Raw genomic sequence first — 21,590 nt, 5'->3', positions numbered from 1 at the left:
TCTAAAATTCCAAGTGGCCCTTGAATATCAGTAGTTCATTGACCTCCGTAATAAATTAATGCTACCAGTTGACTGCAATGCAAAAGGTGCATATTGAGACATTTACTTTTTTGAAAAGTAAGCCATTGAGATTACATGCTCTATCCATAAAAATTACAATAAAATGACAGAATATTGCACTAAATTATAGGATATTTAGTTATGTCAGATTGGTAAAATTATCGGTAATTTTACCAATACACTGATATGCCTATGTTGACCGATACTGATAGAGTACCGATTAATCTGTCCCATCCCAATTTTTTTGTTGTTTGGCATCACTTCTATGCCACTTTTGGGTAATCATGATTGTGATATGATGAAGGGACACTCAAAAAGATCACCCATGCCCAAGCTAGGATTCAAACCCGTAAGCCCTGGCATTGTAGCCTGCTGTCTAACCATTTTGCCATGAAGATTGGCCAAGCTCGGTTATGAAGTAAAGATTACATAGGTAACATCACCTATGCTCTCGATGATGTCAAGGGTAATTCTGCCTTTGGTAACATACACAGAACACACAAACATCTAATCACCTCTTTTTTTGTCCCTGTGAAATAAGTTTTGAATTTTGTTTCATTATTTTTATATTTGGCCTCCTGTGCGAGAGGTCTCTGGTTTGGTTACTGGTGGATATACCCAATATTTAGACATTGACCCAGCAACTTGATAATTGGGGAGCTACTTGAAAAGAAGTAGCAGGATCCAGTCTCAAAAGCCTAAAAACAAAGGTGACAAATAGGCAACAACACATGCTGCAAAGCAATACACCCCTGAAAATCGCCAAGCAATAGTACAAGTTCCTGAGAGGATGGTGGCAGTAGCTGTTGGAATTAATAAGACGAAAAACAGTAGAGGTGTGCAGGATGGAATATTTTTTTAAATCCTGATGTTTGGGAAGGAAAAAATCACCATTTTCAGTCAGGAAATTTTTGGATTGTAAAATGTTTGAAATTTCAAACACTGTGAAAATCTCAAATTCCACACACTACGTATATCCAAAGCGATTTTTGTTTCTGCATTTGTGGAATAACATCTGCTGATTCTTCAAGAAATGACACGTATATGCAAAAAACTTTGAGAATTAACCACCTTCAAACATGATCATTTAGAATATCCTGGCTCTTCGGAATCTCAAAAATTCAGGAAATCCTTTTCCAAAGTCAGTATCGGGACAGAATTTTTTTCACCCTGATCTTTGTACTGACTATTCGGGATCCTGTACACTCATAATAAGCAGTCTTGTTGATGAGTGAGTACTTCCTTTCAGTATGTTAATCTGCTACCTCTTCATTCATATCCTGAAACATGAATACAGTGGAACCTTAATTTTACGTTTTTAGGGGACCAGGCTGAAGAAACTGAAAATTTAAGATCGAGGGAAATTTTGTAACAATTTGCTATGTTGGGAACATCAAGATTGAATGTACAGGGTGTATCAGAAGTCCCTTACCACCCCTTGTAAAATCTGCAGTGATGTATTTTCATGGAATTTGATATGGGTGATACAAAATAGATCTAGGGGGACATCTTTTGGACGGCCGCCATCTTGAATTCAACAGCTAAAATTCGATGGCGGCCGTCCCCGTGACATACTCCAAAAGATGTCCCCCTAGATCTATTTTGAATCGCCCATATCAAATTCCATGAAAATACATCACTGTGGATTTTACAAGGGATGGTAAGGGACTTCTGATAGAACCTGTATAATGGAAGAGAATGTAAAATCAGGGTTCAACTGTATTTGTTTTAGTTGTGTTTCCATGGGACAAAAAAAGCATCTTATAAATACAATGTTTTGCAAGCAAAATATATAATTGGCCACATGTTATTTACAAAACTGTCATGTTACTTTTTGCACCATTCGTTGACATTGCGACTATAACTGCAACAATGTGGATTACTGATAATACTTATGACATGGGTGAAAGGACAAACCCCATGCCTTGAAATACTAGTACATGAACTTAGGATGCCCTGGTTATGAAGCATCCTATAACAATATGGAGACCAGATGAGAATTTTGATTAGAGAAAATGTAGTTTGATTTTTACACTTTAAATAACCATTTCGAATGGCAAGTTTACACATAGATGCCATTGCTTCATGTATAACATTCCAAAGATCTACTGACACAGTACTAATATTGACTTTGAAAGTGAAAGTTAATTTTGTAGAAAAGTTTTGTCTTGGACATTATATCCTACAGTTTTTTTTATCAGCCTACATTGTAAAAGATAAAATTTTACATAAATTCTGAGAGATGAAAAAGTACAAAAATAAGCAAATATTCACACAATGTTAATAAAACAAAAAATCCTCTAAAATATGATGAGCTAAATAGTTTTGCTAATAACACCAGAAAAAAATACTTGTACATTCCACGTGGTGACAATTAAAGTTCCCCTATTCGGAGCCTTCTGGAGCTCATTTGAAAGAAGTGATTGTGGTGAAGTTTGGTATAGAGGCTATGCAGACAATTGGGGAAATGAAAACCGAGTAAAAGACATTTCAAATTCTAGCCACCAGGTGGAAATTTGGCACTGAATCAGCGGTTGCATTCTGATTATATCACTGTATGGTGTAGAGTCACCGCTGATTTCATTCACTGTCCCTTGCACTTTGGGCAGTTGACCAGCAAGGTCCTGTCTTGTTGTTTCTGCCTTCAAGAAGTATGAAGTTTGAAGGCCCCTGTCTTCATGCAAGATGAAGAAACCCTCACATGTTGGTAGACAAGTGAATGACCTATTTCATGACAACTTTGGCGATGATTGTGTCATCTCCAGAGGTTTTCCAAATGCTTGGCCTCCCCATTCTCTGGACTTGAACCTATGTGATTTCTGGCTGTGTTATATCAGGGACATTTATGGACTCTACCAGAGCTGAGAGCCTGAGTAATACGGCATGTTGCTACCATTTCCCAAGAAACTCTTAGTGTGACCGTTGATCATGCTGTCTTACGCTTCCAAAGAATCATTTACGAAGGCAGCATGCATGTTGAACGATGTTGTACTGACATCAACTGAAAATAAAGACTGCGTCCAAATTGGCAGCTGATGTCACCTAGAGTACTGTTCTACCTGCAGAATGTGCCTACCAACATTGTCCGAATTCACGGCATAAGTGTAGTTGGAGGAGAGAGGTGGAAGGTGCGACAAGTGCATGCTTCAACTCGCTGTAGCCATATTGCAACTTTCACTTTCCAGAGGCATTTACTGAATAGACAATGTAATACTCTGTGCTACTTGAACATTTAATTGATAAAGTTGTAAAAGGGTAAAGTTCCCCATGCATATAGCACTGTGCCGTGAAGGCACATTTTATACGGGATATGGGGGGTATGGCCCTACCTTGGATCTTGGCCATTTTGGAGGTGATGTGATCAGCATCATGCTCTGGCAAATTTTACCCCCCCAGGTACCCATTGATTTAAGGCTGGGTGAGCCCCAGAGCCGCTTTATGCAGGGACTGGGCCACAAAAAATATGACCTTAGATCACCCATCCTGGGAATCAAACCCAGGTCTCCGGCGTGGCAGTCAGATGATCGATAATACTGTATGTAGAAAAATTGCACACTTTAATGTGAGTAGCAAATAGTGGAAATCATTGTGACATTTGGGTGGTATTTGCCTTCTGCTTCTGTACTGTGCACCTGTGCCCGAAAGCATGGTGAGTGACGTTCCAGCTGACACCTGGCGGGAAAAGTGGCAACTGTAGTGCAAGGTGGCATGTAGATTCAGACGATTTCGACGGCACACGAAAGCAACGGGAGAGAACAGGATGGAGCACTTGCCAATCAGACACTGCCAAAATTTTGCATGCCTGAATTCTGGTTGTGGATATTCAGCACCATATTTCCACCTGGTGGTAAAAAGTTAAACTATTTTTTTTTTCGTCAGCATTTGCTGTCCATAGCCTCTATACCAAGTTTCACAGCAATCCATTGAGTAGGGCAACTTTAATTCGAACCAGCCAGTACAACTGAAGCAGTATCATACATATTGTTTTCTAGTAACATTAATATATTCAGAAAAGTTTTCTCTAAAAAGAATAATATACAAACAAATAACTAGCTTCTAAAATAACAGGAAAATATCATTTTATGCATCACGAATATTAAGTTACCAGAAATAGGAATTCCTCGATAACAATATTATAAATGTAAGTAAATAAGAACATATACTAAATTGAAACTGGAATTGTTTAGAAAAATATTTGTTTTTTTTTTTAAAAAAAAGGATATACTACCTACAGTTAAACACTATTATTTTTCTGAGATCATTAAAAAAATAACTATAATACTTGAAAGCACCATGCTCTAGACTAGACTAGTATTCAAATTTGGAACACAACTGTCTTATAAAAAATAGCCTCTCTTCTTATTTTCTACACCTTAAAGGATTATTCTGCAATTCTTTCTTGAGAAGATACAAGACCTTGAACACTGCATGTTGCCTCTGTATCTTCGATCCACACTAGTCAGTAAGGGTCAGAATCAGTTCGGGTAAATGACAGTTTTGGTTCACCATCCTGTAAAAAATCAAAGAATGTCAATGCACATCTATAGGGTCTTTCAAATGAAATTCCCCAGTAACAAAAATTCATAATTAATTTTATCTTCATCCTATAGACAAAAGAACAACAATTGTTAAAAGAACGTAGTTGAAAATACAGAGTGATCCATTAAAGTGTAGACCACCAGGTCAGTGTGTGCGTTATAGGCAAGCAAGGTGCTCGTGGCCTATGGCAGCAGTATAGACTGTCCGTGAATCAAAAGTGCAAGTTTCGGTAACTAGTTTAAAGAGTGATTTATTTACGACATGGAACTTTTACACCCGGGAATCTTGTTTCTAATCGCCTTTCAACTTCATGTGCCGATTGAGTTAACACATATGAAACATAAATAAATACATGCTGTGCAGTAGAAAACATTTTGCGGTTGAATACATTACAAAAAACACAATACATAACAAGCACCGTATCACTTCACAGTCTCGTGTCTACTTTCAGGACCTCTGTAAAAACCACTTTCTAGTCCCCCTCGCCAGAATCATAGTGTGTGTCTTAATAAAGATGTATCAAAATGTGTGTGCATCGAAGGAGACTAGTTTCAACACCTCCTTTTATAAATCTGGTAAGTAAATAACTTTTTAAAATAATTATAGAAACTGTTGTGGGCTTGCTTCATTGACACTCTACGATGCCAACAAACGGCCGCAAGTGCCTTGCTTGCTGATAGCATAAACACTGATGCAACAGCCTACACTTCAATGAATCACTCTGTATTTAACAAGGTATTTTTCTCACACATTTCGAACTGACGCTATCAGGAAAAGGTAACAATGGCAGATTGTAAGTTATCTGTTAAACAGAAAAAGAATGTCATTACCTGGTTTATTGAGTCCATGTCAGCAATCACAGTCCAACGAAAGTTCCAACATGAGTACCAGTGTGCATGGGGACCAGATCCAAAATGAATTAGACGATACGTGAAGCTGTGCATCGAGACAGATAATGTGCAAAGTTGCTCTATACATCATGTGCAACCAAAAGTAAGAACACTGTCTCATGTTGCAGAAGTGCATTAACAGTCCATGAAAAAAATCTTTATGGCGATCATCTGTTGAGACTGTCATGTTGGTGGCAACAGTGTAGCATATTGTGCAACAAGATTTACACATATAAATTTCCTTATAAAATCCAAGCATGCTAGGCATTGACAAACATAGCAAAACAAAAATTCTTCATAAACTAATTTCCCAACTTCATTGATGTGCTGGACAATCTTTACTTCAGTAATGAAGCTTATTTTCAATTGGCACTTTCTTAAGCAAAAAGTCTTTAAACAAACACCAAGGACACTGGACTAACTGAGACTGAACAATGTGCTGCAATTGTCACCCATGAAAAACTGAATTTATTTTTGACATGTGCATTTGAATGTGGGAAATGTTGAACATACATTATAGTTGTTTTGCCTATGGTATGAAAATAAAATTAATTATAAATGTTTGTTATTGGGGCATTTCATTTGAAAAACCCTGTATTACTATATTATGATAATGGAAGAAGTTTCAGTGCTATATAAATTCAACACGTGTATAGTAACATTGTACTGCAATTTGGATATTTTTTAAACTCTCTTACTTGATTACAGTTTGACACTATTGAAATTAACAGTTCCTCATGTTTCAGGAAACTGAAAATGCAGTAGTGAACTAATATAATATACTGGAAGGAAGTGCTCACTTATCCGCAAAACTGTTTTGTGTGTGTGTGTTCTATTGAGTTTGGTGGACACTGTCACTATCCTCTTGGGAACTTACTGTACAGGGTGGGCCAAAAGTCATTATGATACACTGATATATTATGATTATGAAGAAAATGCAGTAATCAATGCAAAAATTGTATTGAACTGAACAAGATAGATTAAGACTAATATAGGACAAGAATACGTGTTAGATTAACGTCAGCGCAGCTCTCGATGGTTGAAATTCTCAGTATGTTGCACAAAATTTTCAGTGCACAACTCAATTCGCTACCATGTGCATTGGCTTGCTTGCCTCAGCACTTTGGGAGTGATCATTCTGAAGACAGACAATTTCTCCTTTCAAATTCTAAGTGGGGTTCATACAAATTCCGCTAATCTTTTCTTTGCACATTGTCATGTCTGGGTTTCTGAAACACCACGTGAGAGGTCCACCTTGTCCAATCCACACTGAAAACTAGCTCCTCATCCATTCTTGAATGGGTGTCCAATAATGTGCATGGGCCCCATCCTGTTGAATAACTATGTTGTAAAGAAGACCAACTTGGATGAGCCAATGAGATATTTCACCACTTTGTTCCTTTTCATGCACCCCTACGCTAAAAACAACACACTCCTCAATAGTGAATTGGCTTGTATCTACTATTGCTTATGAGACACAAAACATCAGGAGACAGAAGAACTATTACCACGCAGTGTTTGTGAAGAGGATAAAGATTCCTCTAACCTACAACTTGTTATGCCAATTTCACTTGCAAATAATACATTGCACTATAAATAGTATCAGATTGTGAATTTTGGCCCACAGTATACAGTTTTTGTGTACGTTTTTTTTTTCTATTAATTTACGAGAGATAGTGACAGTAGAAATCAAAATTAAAATGCCACATACACAAAAACTGATAAGTTAATACTTTTTTCAGTATATTACATTTAAATAATTGTAACAGTTATTACCTTCCATCCCCAGCCCCACACACACAGTTATATGCATGCATACATTAGCACAACCATTGAAAAATAAGTATCAATATGCTGATGATGTGCAACGGATGCAACTAACATACTTAATCTCAAGGAATTTCTCGAATCTCACTGTTCTTATAATTCAAATGCCAAAATAGTACTGCAGTTTCTATCTTTATGCCATAAAATTTGCACTGCTGTAGCCAAAGCTCTCTTTGCCTCCACACATTTTGTGGCGGCACCAATGATACAATGGAACATAGACTCAGCTTAATCCACGGTTCAAGTAGGGCCTCCCCGATGGCGTAGTGGTAGCATTGTTGACTTGTAATCAAGGGGTCCCAGGTTCGATACCTGGTGGAGGCACATGGCACAGTGGTTCGGATCCCACTTTAAACTGTAGGTCCAGTCCCGATTAGCCTTACTGTGCATAAAGTGGACTTAAAACAACAATTCAATCAACCAAGGTTCAAGTTAGTCGGTTCCAAATTGCTGTTTTGTATTTTGGATATTTTAAATCATATTTCTATATATCTGTGTTAATTCTGATGATGAGGATGAACGATGAATTCATGAAATAGCTATGTGACACACAATTAAATATTCATTACCTTACCCAGTATTTGTATTTGAACACATGGCTATGAAATTAGGCAGGTGGCAGAAGTTCACGCTGTTGCCATGCCGAATTACAACCCAGCGTGTTTGGAGGTTTAAGAGCAGTCTGACATGTAGATATGGGACTCCATTTCTGGGGCTTATAAAGAACTTTCAATTTACACAATCACCAGCTCTGTATCAAATGGAACTCGAAAGTGCCCCAGAGAAAGATCGGTGTGATGCTTGAACTAGGCAATGCAGTGTGCAGGAACCAGCAACTTTTGCCCTGCTCTTACTTTGCTTTTCCCATATGTAGCACCAGTGTAATGCTGCCTATTTTCATGGCTGTGCATTTAGGACTATAGTGCACTACACTAACCACTTTGCTACAGAGGTTTGCATGCAATGTGTTGCACTATCATGGTGTATGTTGTTGTAAAGAAAACAAAACATGAAAAATGTTCTTGTTTATCATTCACACTGTTAAATAAAGTCCAACAATACTGAATTTGTTATCATGATCATTGTTAAACATATGGAGGCAATGTATTAGAAATATCTCTTACCATGAGCTTGTTCAGAAACTCCAGATATGCTCTACATATGATGGTAATAGCCATATTTACATGACACTAAAATATTAACTATTCATTTCACCCCTAAAAATCGCTCTTCTTAAATCCATTAAGGGCTGTGCATGGTTCCAATTGGTTGCAAATTAACGAATTGCATGGTGCCACTCACGAAACTTTGAATCATGACCCAACGATGATTTCTTTTCACTTTTTCCGACCCAAAATTGGCATTTTCACTTTAACTTAAGCAATTGATTTCTAGCATTTCGTGCATGGAGTAAACTGTTAATCAAATATGTATCAAAAATATCTCAATCATAAAGCAGACAATGTGGTGTGAATATCTGTCACAGTTTTCATGTTATAAACAATCAAATTGGAGGCATGGAAGTTTTCAAACACACTGTATATAGTTGCCAAAAATGGAAACATGACAAATTCTGTTAGGCATCAAACGAAAATCTAGTAACATTTTGGGACTTTCGACCACTATTCACATAATGTAAAAGAATCAAGAAGTCTGAGAACATGCATTACAATAATTTATTTTATTCATTACAATGAGATAGATACTTCTACAATATAAATAATCTACAATTTCACAGCCTGCCATTTATGCTACACAATGTTGAAATGGCAAAAATCATTTATGCTACAATGTCATAATACAATCTTGGCACAAATTAAATACTATAACTGAAGAAAAGTTCTAGCAACTATGAAGTAATACCTGTTACTAGGTTGCACAGCTGTAAGATTATACACTTTTCTTTGTATAAAATTTAACTAATCATAGCATACTGCAAAAGTTAATCAGTATACAGTTTAGGGGCACTTTTTAAGGCTTACAGAACTACAAAATAACTAATTTGTAGTTCTAAGAGCTGGTGTGTATTGTTTTTTTCCCTATCAAGTCCTTACATGACAGGTCCCCAACGTCATTAAAGTGTAGAAACACAATTGTATCATAGAAACATGATTTAGATTTTTATATAATTCACAGGAAGACAGAGAAAGTTACAAAGAATTTAGGGTTAAAACATTTGCAATAAGAAAGCACTTATTTGAACACTCTTTATCTGAATGCTAAAGCAGGCCTGATAAACCTGCTGTATTTATGAAAGACCACTTGTGAGCTGCAGAGCAAGTAGAGGTCCTGTCAGTGGCTTGCCCAGGATTTTTGAAAGGGAGGGTTACATATACTTTTTTTTTCAGTAGTCAATCCTCATTCTGCCATCTTTTCCTGCCTTGGACGTTCTTTTCTTTTAGGAATACTGGGCCAAAGAGGGGGAGGTTATGACCCCCACCAATCCCCCCTTGGGTACAACACTGGGAACTGTAGCATTTTAAGACAGGCAGAAAGGAAGGAGAGACAATTGTGAGTAAGGCCCACTTTAGACGAATTTAGCTAGCATGAATGCTTCAAAAAATCTTACAGTACTTTTTATAGCAGACTTTATGTATTTTACATGGAAGCATTTTACATAACATTCTGTATAAGAGTTATGTAGTATTCATCTAATAACTAATAAAATTGAAGAGGAAGAAATGTAATTTAAAAGAGGAAATAATTATTTAATTGACGAGATATCGTGTAAACAAACTGAAACCCTACACATCTTTTTTTGTACCATTGAGTAACCATCAATCTTACCTATATACGAGGTGTGGCTAGAAAAAAACCGGATTGATGTTGCTGTCGACAAACGGCAGGCGGGTCAAGGATAAGCGGTGCATGAGTGTATAACGTGATATCTTGCCTACCGGCTGTGTGATTGCCCAGGGTGCGCGGTGCTCAGTTCTTCTGTAGTCTGTGGACGAAGTGAACCGTACATCTGTGCTCCGTCGGAAAATAAATTAAGTGTGAAAGTGGAACAGCATATCAATCTGAAGTTTCTTTTCAAACTCGGAAAATCCGACACAGAAACTTATGGTTTGTTGAAGGAAGTGTACGGAGATGTGTGTTTATCACGCACTCAAGTATTTGAGTGGTTTCAAATGTTTAGAGAGGGACGAGAAGTGATTGCGAACGACAAGCGTAGTGGACGGTCTTGCACGTCAAAAACGGAATCAAACATTGCAAATATCGGTGAATTGATTCAAATCGTGTACCCGAAGGTCAAACTGTCAACCAACAATATTTCATTACGATGCTGACGACCCTTTGTGGGCGAGTAAGAAGACGTCGACCTGATTTATGGAAAAGCAAGTCATGGATTCTTCATCAGGACAATGTGTCTGCCCACATGGCATTATCAGTCAACGCTTTTTTGGCTAAGTATGGGATCCCAGTGTTAGAACATCCACCCTATTCACCAGATCTCGCTCCCTGAGACTTTATTCCCAAAGGTCAAATCAGCACTGATAGGAACCAGATTTAAGACCGTAGAATGTGTGAAAACAAAAGCGACGGAGGTCATGAACATGGTTTCGGAAAATGATTTCCAGCACTGTCTCCAGCAATGGTAGATTCGTATGGAGCGGTGTATTGATAGTGCAGGGGAGTACTTTGAAGGGGATAATGTTCATATTGTACAAAATAACCAATAAAAGATTTTGTAGCAACAGTCTGGTTTTTTTCTAGCGACACCTCGTATATTGAGATTTTTCTGTCCACGAGCCAGTGCCCAGTGTTTACAGTTGAAACAACTAATTTATTCTTCCATACGTGTACTGTATGCACTATGAAGTATGCACTTAAGTATGTACATATTGATTTGTACCCACTGGCGGTAATTGGATTCCAAAACCAGGGGGGCAAGGTGCCAAAACAGTATATTTCCCTCTGTAGATAAGGTTTAGCATAGTGGTGGGACAAAAGTGGCGAAAAGTGGGGGCAATCCCCTCCCCCCCTAATCGCCATCACTGTTTGTACCCAACATGTTATTCCTCTAGGTTGAATAGTCATCAGCTTTTTAAAATGTGAAGTGATACACTGTTTACATCTCACTCAGCTGCCATTACATCTGCACTTGTGACCTAGAGCTTGCTTCTGATTGGTTATGATACAAGCAATGCTACAGAAATTAGGGCCGTTTCTATCTGTGAAATATGCCATGGCATCAAAATGCTATACATTTCTTCACTTTACACCAGTGATCGCCAAAAAGTGGATCACGAGCTACCAGTAGCTCACAGCAGTATTTCCAGTCACTCATAAATGGTTTGCTACACATTGTGGGTGCTGGCAAAGATCTTGAGGGAAACTTTTGCAACTTCCAATATTTCGAGAAGAAATAGTAACAGTAATCCTCCAACACATGGGAATCATTCTCAGTCTGACGCGCAACTACTATCTGACACTGAATAGCTTGGTAAACAATACCAATAATGAATGTAAGATTACCAATCAGAAAAAAAAGGAAACTTTACATGCAGGTCACGTCTGTCACGGCAATATTGATATTTCATTAACAACGAGAGATATAAAGATAACATTGGCTGGACCGAGAAACCTACCATTTAGTAGATGAACGTAGCACAAATTAACTCAGCCACAATCAATCTAAAGTGATTTGTCAATATCTCAAAGCAATTAGTAAGTACAAAGCTCTAAATTTTCTGAAATGTCTTAGAATTTTAACGTGACATATATATTTCTATTACCCCGCCCACCTGTCTATTATAAAAAAATTACTGAATCCAGCCTTGGTGACTCGAAATAGATTTTCAAATCTGGGAAGTAGCTCCATGCCTCGGGTAGTTTGGCGATTTCTGCTTTATACGGTAGAATTCAATCGTACCAGAAATGTTAAGAAAACTGCCAAGGAAAATGTTTTCGTCTAAAGCAGGCCGAAAGCAGTGTGGCATTGTAATCATGGCAGAAGAAGCAGGAAAAGGTTCCATGAAAAGGAAGGTACCTTTCCGAGCAGCCCCCCCCCCTCCCCCACTACTAGTAGTACCTCTCAATGCAAGCAGCCTTGAGGTGGAGTGTACAGGTTTCCACAAGTGCACACAAGTTACTCAGGCCTGTTTTAAACAATTGCATTAATGACACCATACTCAATATTATAAAACCACATACCTATGCAAACCTATCTTGGTATATCTAAAAAATATTTTTCAATTGTTATAGTCTCACATAATTAGATTCAAAGTATTTAGTTAATAAGACATAATTAACGGATGCCACAAACGTCTAAAGTAATGACCACATTTCTGATAGTTGTACTGTTTGATCTATAATTTGTACCAGGAATATAAAGAGGACATACAAAGTGTTATATTTCTTCCTCAGAATTTCATATACAATCTGACTTTATAATTATTTCTGAGCAAAAAGAAATTCTAAGAAATCTTAAACACATGATGGAATTTTAGGTTCAAGATTTGTCTTAATAAACGTCTTCTGAAATGAATGGTTTGTCACTTTTTTTGTATCCAGAATGCATGTACTAATTGCAAATATCACAATTTACTTTACCGTGCCAAGACTAATTTTGTAAAAAAGGTGTAAAAAGTTTTTGTACTTCCACTCCTACTATAATGTTTTGGGTCTGTTTCCAGAACCTTTTCCACAGAGTTCCAGAAATTAAAACATTAAAAAAAGTTTAAAAGACTGAACAAAGAAGGAATGTGCAGAAAGAACCAGGTGGCCCAATTAATTTTCCTCCACTCAGAGCCCTCTGGTTCATCTGATTGCACTGAAACTTGATATAGACGCTATGGAGACAATGGGGAAGTGAATGCTGATAAAAAAAGTTCAAAGTTTCACCACCAGGTTGAAATGTGGCATTGAAATCTCGTGCATATCACCTGGCAATCCCCTCCCGCCACAAAAAAAATGCACTGACCTGGACAAGATGAGTATATGACAGACAGGGCCATCAGAACTTTGTTGACAAGAGACAGACGGCATGAGAAAGAAGGGAATTAACCAGCATTGTAACGTCAAAAACATAGTAATGTGACTAAAGCCAAAGTACATTTACGTGAATGAACTTTCAAGATTGGACCAATACCACTTGGAACCAATTACCATACTGATGCTCATATTCTCATTCCCACAGATCAACAATGCAACAATTAAAAGTTGCATTCAGGATATTTTACAGAGAATGTTCAGGTTCGCAAGAGTGGTGGATGTCGTGCAACACCCCCATTTTCTAGCACTTCTACAGGGAACATAAGAAGACATATGGAAGCCTTTATCTCTTCCTCCAGCTTGACTGTGATGCCTGACTAGTGTTGTAGAAAAATACTGCAGTCGAGTGCAATTTTGAGCAGATTGGGGCTCAGTTTACTAAAGGTTCAAACTATTTTATCTAAATTTTGATTTTTGGAAAATCAGACAGACTTTCATGCTATATAAAAATATATACATATATCTGCGGCACCTGTAAAATTTATCCAATTAAACAAAATCTATTAGGCAACTTACATAAAACATATTAAGGTGAGACCACATTAATAAAAAATTACAAATTTAGCAGAATTAATTTGTACATGAATGTTAACACATAATAAACAATTTTGTACCGAGCTAAAGTTTCACAAGCACAATAACACCAACTTAGAAATGAGTGCATTTTTATTACAACCAGCACTTTTTTCCTGAGAAAGAAGGTTCTGGTGCTCTTCAAATTGGTTTGATATTGTGTTCATTAGAAGAACTTATCAAAATATATTGGTATGATGTGGCAAAATGATCACCAATAAAAAAGGTGCCGGTACAGCATACCACCAGCAAATAAAGCACTGGTTACAACTACAATCTTTACATTTCTGATTTTCAAATCAAGATCTTACAAAGAATGTGTGTGTGAGCTGCAATGTTACAAAATTAATGTACAAATAATAGTTCAATACAAAGAAGTTATTTGTAAGCAATAAATATCAGTGGCGTATTCTGAAAATTTGAACTGGTTTACCGCAACAATTCTTATTTATTGTATATATGTATTACATATTAATTACATAAAAAAAAGAAGTGGAACGAAAACAGAAGTTCCACAAATTTTCCAACAAATTCTATAAATATGAAAAAAGTTGGTTTACTGGTGGTAACATGGGAGAATATGCCACTGATGCATATGTGGAGACAGAATTACAATTATTTATACAAGATGTACGTCCAGTCAATATTATTTCCAATTCTACTGTAAATAAAAATACATGAAATATCCAGTAAAGCCTCACTTAAAACATATATGTTACATATGTATGAGAGTGTGTGTTTGGGTGGATACATAACAGAGCTGTGGCCAGAAATAAAACGTGTGTATGAGAGAGATGGAGCAAAAGAAAGACTTTGAGAAGCATTTCTATGTGATACTCGTGAATTTGCAAACGTAAGCAAATATGGAATGTTACTTGGACATTATCTACTGTCTCTTTTTTTCTATGCATTAACACTATAATTTGAAAGGACGTACCTTTATTTATCTTATGGATTTATTGAATATCCAATATGCTGGTCTCAACTCTACCTGACTATAAAAATAGTTCATCTAATCAACATTCTTTGTCATTGTGTGATTATCTTAAGGTCAGCCGCACAGTGGGTCTGACACAACATGACACAATGCAACACGATGAGTCACAAAGCAACACGACACGAGTCATTTTGTTTGTTAGCTGAAATATGATTGTAGATTTCGTCCATGTACACAATATATCTAGGTCTGTCTTTCATAATTTGGGAAGTGAGTAACGATGTATCAGAATCAATGTGTATGTAGAATTAATGTATCAATTTATCTGAACTGAATCTATATAATACTGTTACTGTCCTTGATTGTTTGATTTAGTTTATTTTACTTTGCATTTCAGCCTCTTCTAGCTAATTGCAAAGATGAGGATGGGTGATGATATGATGTAATTGATGAAGGGACTCTCATAACTGACACCCATGCCCATTTCAAGCTATTATTTATTTCCATTGCAGTTTAAGAAATGGGTTGCTGACAAAAATACTGGAGTATGTGAATGATTCACAGACTTATATGCAGTTACTTGTAAATGTTAGTAAACTTTCCACTAAAAATCTTCAGTAGGGGAGTACGTGTGTGTTGCGTGCGCGTGTGTGTGTGTGTGTGTGTGCACGTGGAAAGAACCAGGGCAGATAAATACAAGCAAAAAGAATGTTCCCTGCTTAAACATAATTCATGACCTAACTCTACTGATTCTATCGTTTAATGTACAGACTTTTTTTACTCGTTGTTCTTAAGGTCTATGAAGACTAGATGGAGCACAATACTGAAATGAACTTCATAAGAGGAGTTTTTTTAGCTTTCTCCAGTCCAATATAGCCTCATTACATAAATTTAAGTACACAGGCTCAAATCTGTTCAAGCTGATGTGTGTTTATCAAGACTTTTTTTTTACAGCCAAACAAGAATGCTGTACTAAAATCTGTACCAAGGAGGCCAGCAGACAGGCAAGCAAGAAGTTTGTGTTACAGAATATAGAACAAGGTGTATATTACAGTTATAACATACAGTATAATTTTATGGATGTGAACACCACATTAAGCTACAGTGATGGACCATATTTGTGTGACATCACCGAGCAAGATTGAGTCCAAACAAACCTGTCATGTGGCATTTCTCTATGCGATAGCATTAGATTTTTCATCACAAGGGGTAAATTTTAAAATTGTGACAGCAACTATGAAACAAAATTGTGATGTGTGTCGTACATCAATGTAAATATGGGATTTCGTAAAATACCTTACAGAGGATAAGGTGAAGAATAACTGGAGTAAGGAATCTAGTAAAGTGAAACTCCAACATGGAACTGCTGCCAATAGGTACTACCACTGCAATTACTCACTAGAAAATGAACGCAAAGACGTGTGTGTTGCGTGCGCGTGTGTGTGTGTGTGTGTGTGCACGTGGAAAGAACCAGGGCAGATAAATACAAGCAAAAAGAATGTTCCCTGCTTAAACATAATTCATGACCTAACTCTACTGATTCTATCGTTTAATGTACAGACTTTTTTTACTCGTTGTTCTTAAGGTCTATGAAGACTAGATGGAGCACAATACTGAAATGAACTTCATAAGAGGAGTTTTTTTAGCTTTCTCCAGTCCAATATAGCCTCATTACATAAATTTAAGTACACAGGCTCAAATCTGTTCAAGCTGATGTGTGTTTATCAAGACTTTTTTTTTACAGCCAAACAAGAATGCTGTACTAAAATCTGTACCAAGGAGGCCAGCAGACAGGCAAGCAAGAAGTTTGTGTTACAGAATATAGAACAAGGTGTATATTACAGTTATAACATACAGTATAATTTTATGGATGTGAACACCACATTAAGCTACAGTGATGGACCATATTTGTGTGACATCACCGAGCAAGATTGAGTCCAAACAAACCTGTCATGTGGCATTTCTCTATGCGATAGCATTAGATTTTTCATCACAAGGGGTAAATTTTAAAATTGTGACAGCAACTATGAAACAAAATTGTGATGTGTGTCGTACATCAATGTAAATATGGGATTTCGTAAAATACCTTACAGAGGATAAGGTGAAGAATAACTGGAGTAAGGAATCTAGTAAAGTGAAACTCCAACATGGAACTGCTGCCAATAGGTACTACCACTGCAATTACTCACTAGAAAATGAACGCAAAGACTTGTTCTCCCACAATGGACACGTTGCGCTTTATGAAGTTATGCCCGAAAGTTAAAAAACTCGGGACGTTTTCCAGCTTTTCCATGTTTCTTTCACACTGGTCGCAACTTGACGCAACACAGCTTACATCAACTTCTAACCACATTTACATGAGGCTACTGGGCTCCCAGCAGTCATTCTTATGATTCCACCTCATTCCAACCCTCATGACTTGATCTCACCCTTACAACTCACCCAAGCCCTCGCCCTTACAAGTCTTCCACAGGGAATGCCTCAACCACTGTTGGATATGGAAGTGCCTCAAACCACAAGTTTGCACAAGTCCTCTGTGACACTTTACGGCATATCTTCCACATGCAACTTTGATTTGATGAATGTAATTTGTTCTTTTCGCAAGAACATTGTTTTGGAGTGCACAAGTGAGTTTCAGAGCTATTGCTATGATGCAGGGTATTAAATATAGCATGGTCGGTGGTAGATACATGCATTTTTCTACATTATGGGCCACTGAAAATCGTTTGTAGAGAATAGGGTGGCCAACTTTCGGCCATGAATTTAAAGGAGGTTTCCAACTTTTGGCACTGGATTTACAGGAGATTATGGCAGATTTAGTTGTGGCAAATTTTGCACATTTTTAGCAGCAAATGTTTATAGAATGGATAATATTAAACAAAAGAATTAATTTACATTTTATACAATACACAGATCACAATAGAGAATAAGAATGTGTAAATTTGCATGTTTCTTGATCCTAACTAGAGGTGTGCGAAATGGAAATTTTTTGGTTGGGATGAGAAAAATTTGCTGTTTCCTGAGTAAGTTGGGAAATTTTTGGAACAGGAAATGTTCAGAAATCTCGAATTCTACATGTAATTTTCCCCTTATGCGACTGTTTTTGCACTTCTGACATAAAAATTGACAATTTTCTACAGGTTTCAGACACTTATAATGTAGAAAACATAGAAAATTAACCACTTTTTAACACGACCATTTGGAATTTTCCAGCAGTTTGGGATACCGAAAATTTGGGAAATTATTCGCCAAAGTCAGGATCAGGATGGGATTGCTTTCCTGATCCTGGTGTTGACTTTTCGGGACCCCTAGTCCACTGCTGCTGCAGAACTAAGCATCAATCAACTACCATAAGATATGACGTCACTTCCACCCGCCAGGTCTTGCAGTCAACTTTAAGTTGTGTGTGTCTCGGCAAACTCAGAATGAGTTCAAATTTCATGATTTGGTTAATGAAATATATGGGAGAAATATAATATAGGAGCCAGGAGGATAAAAAAAAGCTCTATCATGGAAAATTGTGGGAAATATGGGAGAGTTGGTCACCCTAGTAGAGATCAGAAACAACCATATCCCTATTGAAGTATGCTACATATATATACAAGTGAACAGGATCTCCTGGAGTGAATACTACTCTGTTTGTTGGCACTGGAGCAGAAAGGATGGTCTCCTCAAGTGAATGCCTGGAAGAGGTGACCATATGAAGAAACTTGACTGTGATTTGAGTATTACGAGTTAATCTAACAGTGCATATCCTGCTGGGTGTGAATGATTTCTGATTACTGCAATACTAATTTTGACACAGTATTTGTGGCATATCTTTATCCTCATGGAGGCATCATCACTGCAGTGGAACCACAAACAAAAAATCTGCACTGACCAACATTTACTGTACTCGGAGGGGTTGTGAGTGGTCCAAGCTGACCGGGTGAAGGGGAATATGCACAAAGGCTCATTAGTTTGTGGTCCTTTTTATACAACTGTATCATCTCTGGATCCTCCCAATGTTAAAATAACCTCCTCTTTACTTTGCAACTTCACATTAACTTCCTAAACAGAAGGAAATTATCCAACTTCTACATTTATGGATAGGTTGAATAATTTTGTACCCTTCAGGAGAGAAGGCCCACATATTCAAAAACAATTAAATCCTTAATTAGATTGGAAAACAAAAAGTTTCAACACAGCACATGAAAGTCAAATAAGATAAGACTATCACATTTAAACACACACAAAGCTTTTAAAAAAGTTTCTCATTTAATTTGATACCTCTGGAATTGTTAATGATTATAATAATGACTTGTTTTCTTTATTTCATGGTGCAACTTGAAGCACATGTACCTTTTGTTCAAAAACATTTTTTCTTATCTTATTCAAGTATGTGATGATTATTTTTGATTTGATACCACTTAATTAGGGCTGAGCCAACATCACTTTCAATCAATACCGATACTAATGCCAATACTCTTACCGGTACAGATACCGATGCTTGAAAATTGTAACTGTTCAAAAAGTTCACAATATATGTTAGTTTCCATTGCAATGGAACTATAGCATTGTTTTAAAATATTCATAATTTCACATGGGATAATAATTTTGTCAACTAGTTTACTTTTCTTCACAATGCAAAAATTATGCATCTTGCATAATTTGTAGGATGAAGCACAGTGTGGCAACTCTGCAAAACATACAACTTCAGAAAAGTATTGGTCAGAATCGATGATATCGATACATTGGTATTGGCATCGGCTCAACCCTATACTTAATTCCATAGTAGTGATGTAATTTGAGTAATTGTACACATGACATTCTACACTGTTGATGAAGACTGAAATAAATGCAAACATATGTTACATGTAAGTAAATAGCTCTACAGTCTCCACACCCAAAAGAATCTGACAGAAAACTGGCAGTGTTGAAGATTGCGGAGGTAAGATTCTCCATACATTCTGCACCTGTTGCACGTACATCGTATGCCTGACCAAGCGTACCAGAGTAACTCTGAGTACAGTTCTATTGTGAAGCAATTCCTAACGTCTATGGAATACAATGGACAAAGATTACAGACATACATGAAATGATACATGCATGTAATAGAAAGAGATGAATATGCGCTTTCTCTACAAAGAAAACAAGGTTAGCAGTGGTAGGAGGAATTCACTGCCGGTGAAATACGATAACGTGATGGTTGAGATACATTTTGATGATGTAGAACGATATTCAGAAAACGACTCTCACTTATACAGAGTAATGATTCTTCTAATACATACCAACGGAATAATGCTTCCTTCAAAGTTAGAATGGTGTGTAGATACAATAATACAATAAATAATGCTAAAACAAATAAGTTCAATAAAGCTTTTGTCACTCACAGCCACATGAGAAGTCCATACCATGAGTAATAAAAACAATTTTTGCAATTTCTCATTCAAATACACTTTCAAACAAGTTGATACAGATGGCAGAAGTCATTATCCGTCATAGTGTTCCGCATTGTGGGATGATGGAAACTCCATTGATTTGTAACCCTGTTGAAAAGAAGAACTGTTTCAAAATGGTGTGTATGACAGTCTTCATTGCTATTTGTGGACCTTCATGTACAGAAACAGCAAACAGCATTGTAATGGATGCACCAGCAATATTCACATGTAAAATAAATGTTTAAGACTCGGTCAAATCACAGGGTGTCTACAATTTTGTAAAAAGAAAATTACCCGACTTTTCCAGGTTCTTCAACCCAAAAAACAAAATTTCCCAGATCAAGTCATTAGGGCGATTCGTGTATTTAAACATCCCAAGTTTTTAGAATATTCAATTTACATGCTAAAAGTAATAACAAGAAGGGACACTGAATAAAAACTGACTGTTGGATAGGGGCTTGAGGGGTGAGCTTGCCACAAAGATTTTTCAAATAAAATATCATAACAATTACACCATCAATAATACATAATCATTGTGGAATTTAGTAACATATGTATTAATCCTAATATCAACAAACTCAACCCAAAAAGTGCAATAAGAAAGTGGTGAATAACAATAGCCACATACTGTAGTAGATTTGTAATACTATCAGTAATATTTAATATACCAAACTCATACTTTATCTGCAATAAATTTAAAATGTATTGCTTGTCATTGTTTCTTTGTTCGTAAACCTACTTTTTAGTGCACTGCTACAAAAATGTTGATTTTTCCAGAAAAACAGTAAATTTTCCTGACATTTCCAGAAATAGGAAATTCCCTGATGTTTCTAGAATTTCTAGGTTTTTCAGACTGGGAAACACCCTGAGCCAGTACTATATGATTCCCACTCATTTACCAATAAATACATTTCCTGACATATTCCAGTTTTCCACAGTGATTTAATATAGTAAGTGCTGCATTAGGGCTGACCTGATCCCCCATGTACTGGTATCGGCATCAGAAGGTTTCAAGTGGAATTTAGTCACTGATACCGGCTTGCACTTCATGAGGTACCTCATGGAGTCCGGAAAAATGATGCACAACACTTTGGCAGACCCTAAATATCCTGATAATTATACTAAATGCATAATTTCTATTATTTTCGCAACAGCATTATGGGGAGAAATGAATATGTGATTTAATAATTATCTCATGTCAATTTGTGGCTATTTAAAAGCAATACTGCCATGTTATAGTCTCAAAGGAAACGTATATATTAAAATCTATAAATATTGTGAACTATTTTGAATTGTTACAATTCAATGTTACAATGTAAGAGTATTTGTATCAGTTAAAAATGATAT

The 21,590-nt window shown here is 36.7% G+C and overlaps 1 protein-coding gene across 8 annotated transcripts in view; it reads right to left on the bottom strand.

Annotated features, from left to right (window-relative positions):
- Window positions 1–1,865: 1,865 nt before the first annotated feature.
- The window catches only part of LOC145997336 (small integral membrane protein 29-like), a 37,768-nt gene continuing 18,043 nt past the window's right edge, over window positions 1,866–21,590 (bottom strand). For 6 of the 8 annotated variants that reach the window (XM_083134280.1, XM_083134279.1, XM_083134276.1 and 3 more), the window contains one exon: window positions 9,023–20,351. In XM_083134280.1, coding sequence (XP_082990406.1) covers window positions 20,295–20,351 — 57 coding nt within the window. In that variant the 3' untranslated portion in view covers window positions 9,023–20,294. Of the gene's footprint in view, window positions 4,571–9,022; window positions 20,352–21,590 lie in introns of those variants that run through there. The other 2 variants (XR_014442890.1, XM_083134283.1) reach the window with 2 other exon arrangements.

Source organism: Lepisma saccharinum, chromosome 13 (genome assembly GCF_977018435.1).
Source record: "Lepisma saccharinum chromosome 13, izLepSacc3.1, whole genome shotgun sequence".
Lineage (NCBI taxonomy): Eukaryota > Metazoa > Arthropoda > Insecta > Zygentoma > Lepismatidae > Lepisma > Lepisma saccharinum.
This window is presented reverse-complemented; position numbering and strand designations above follow the sequence as displayed.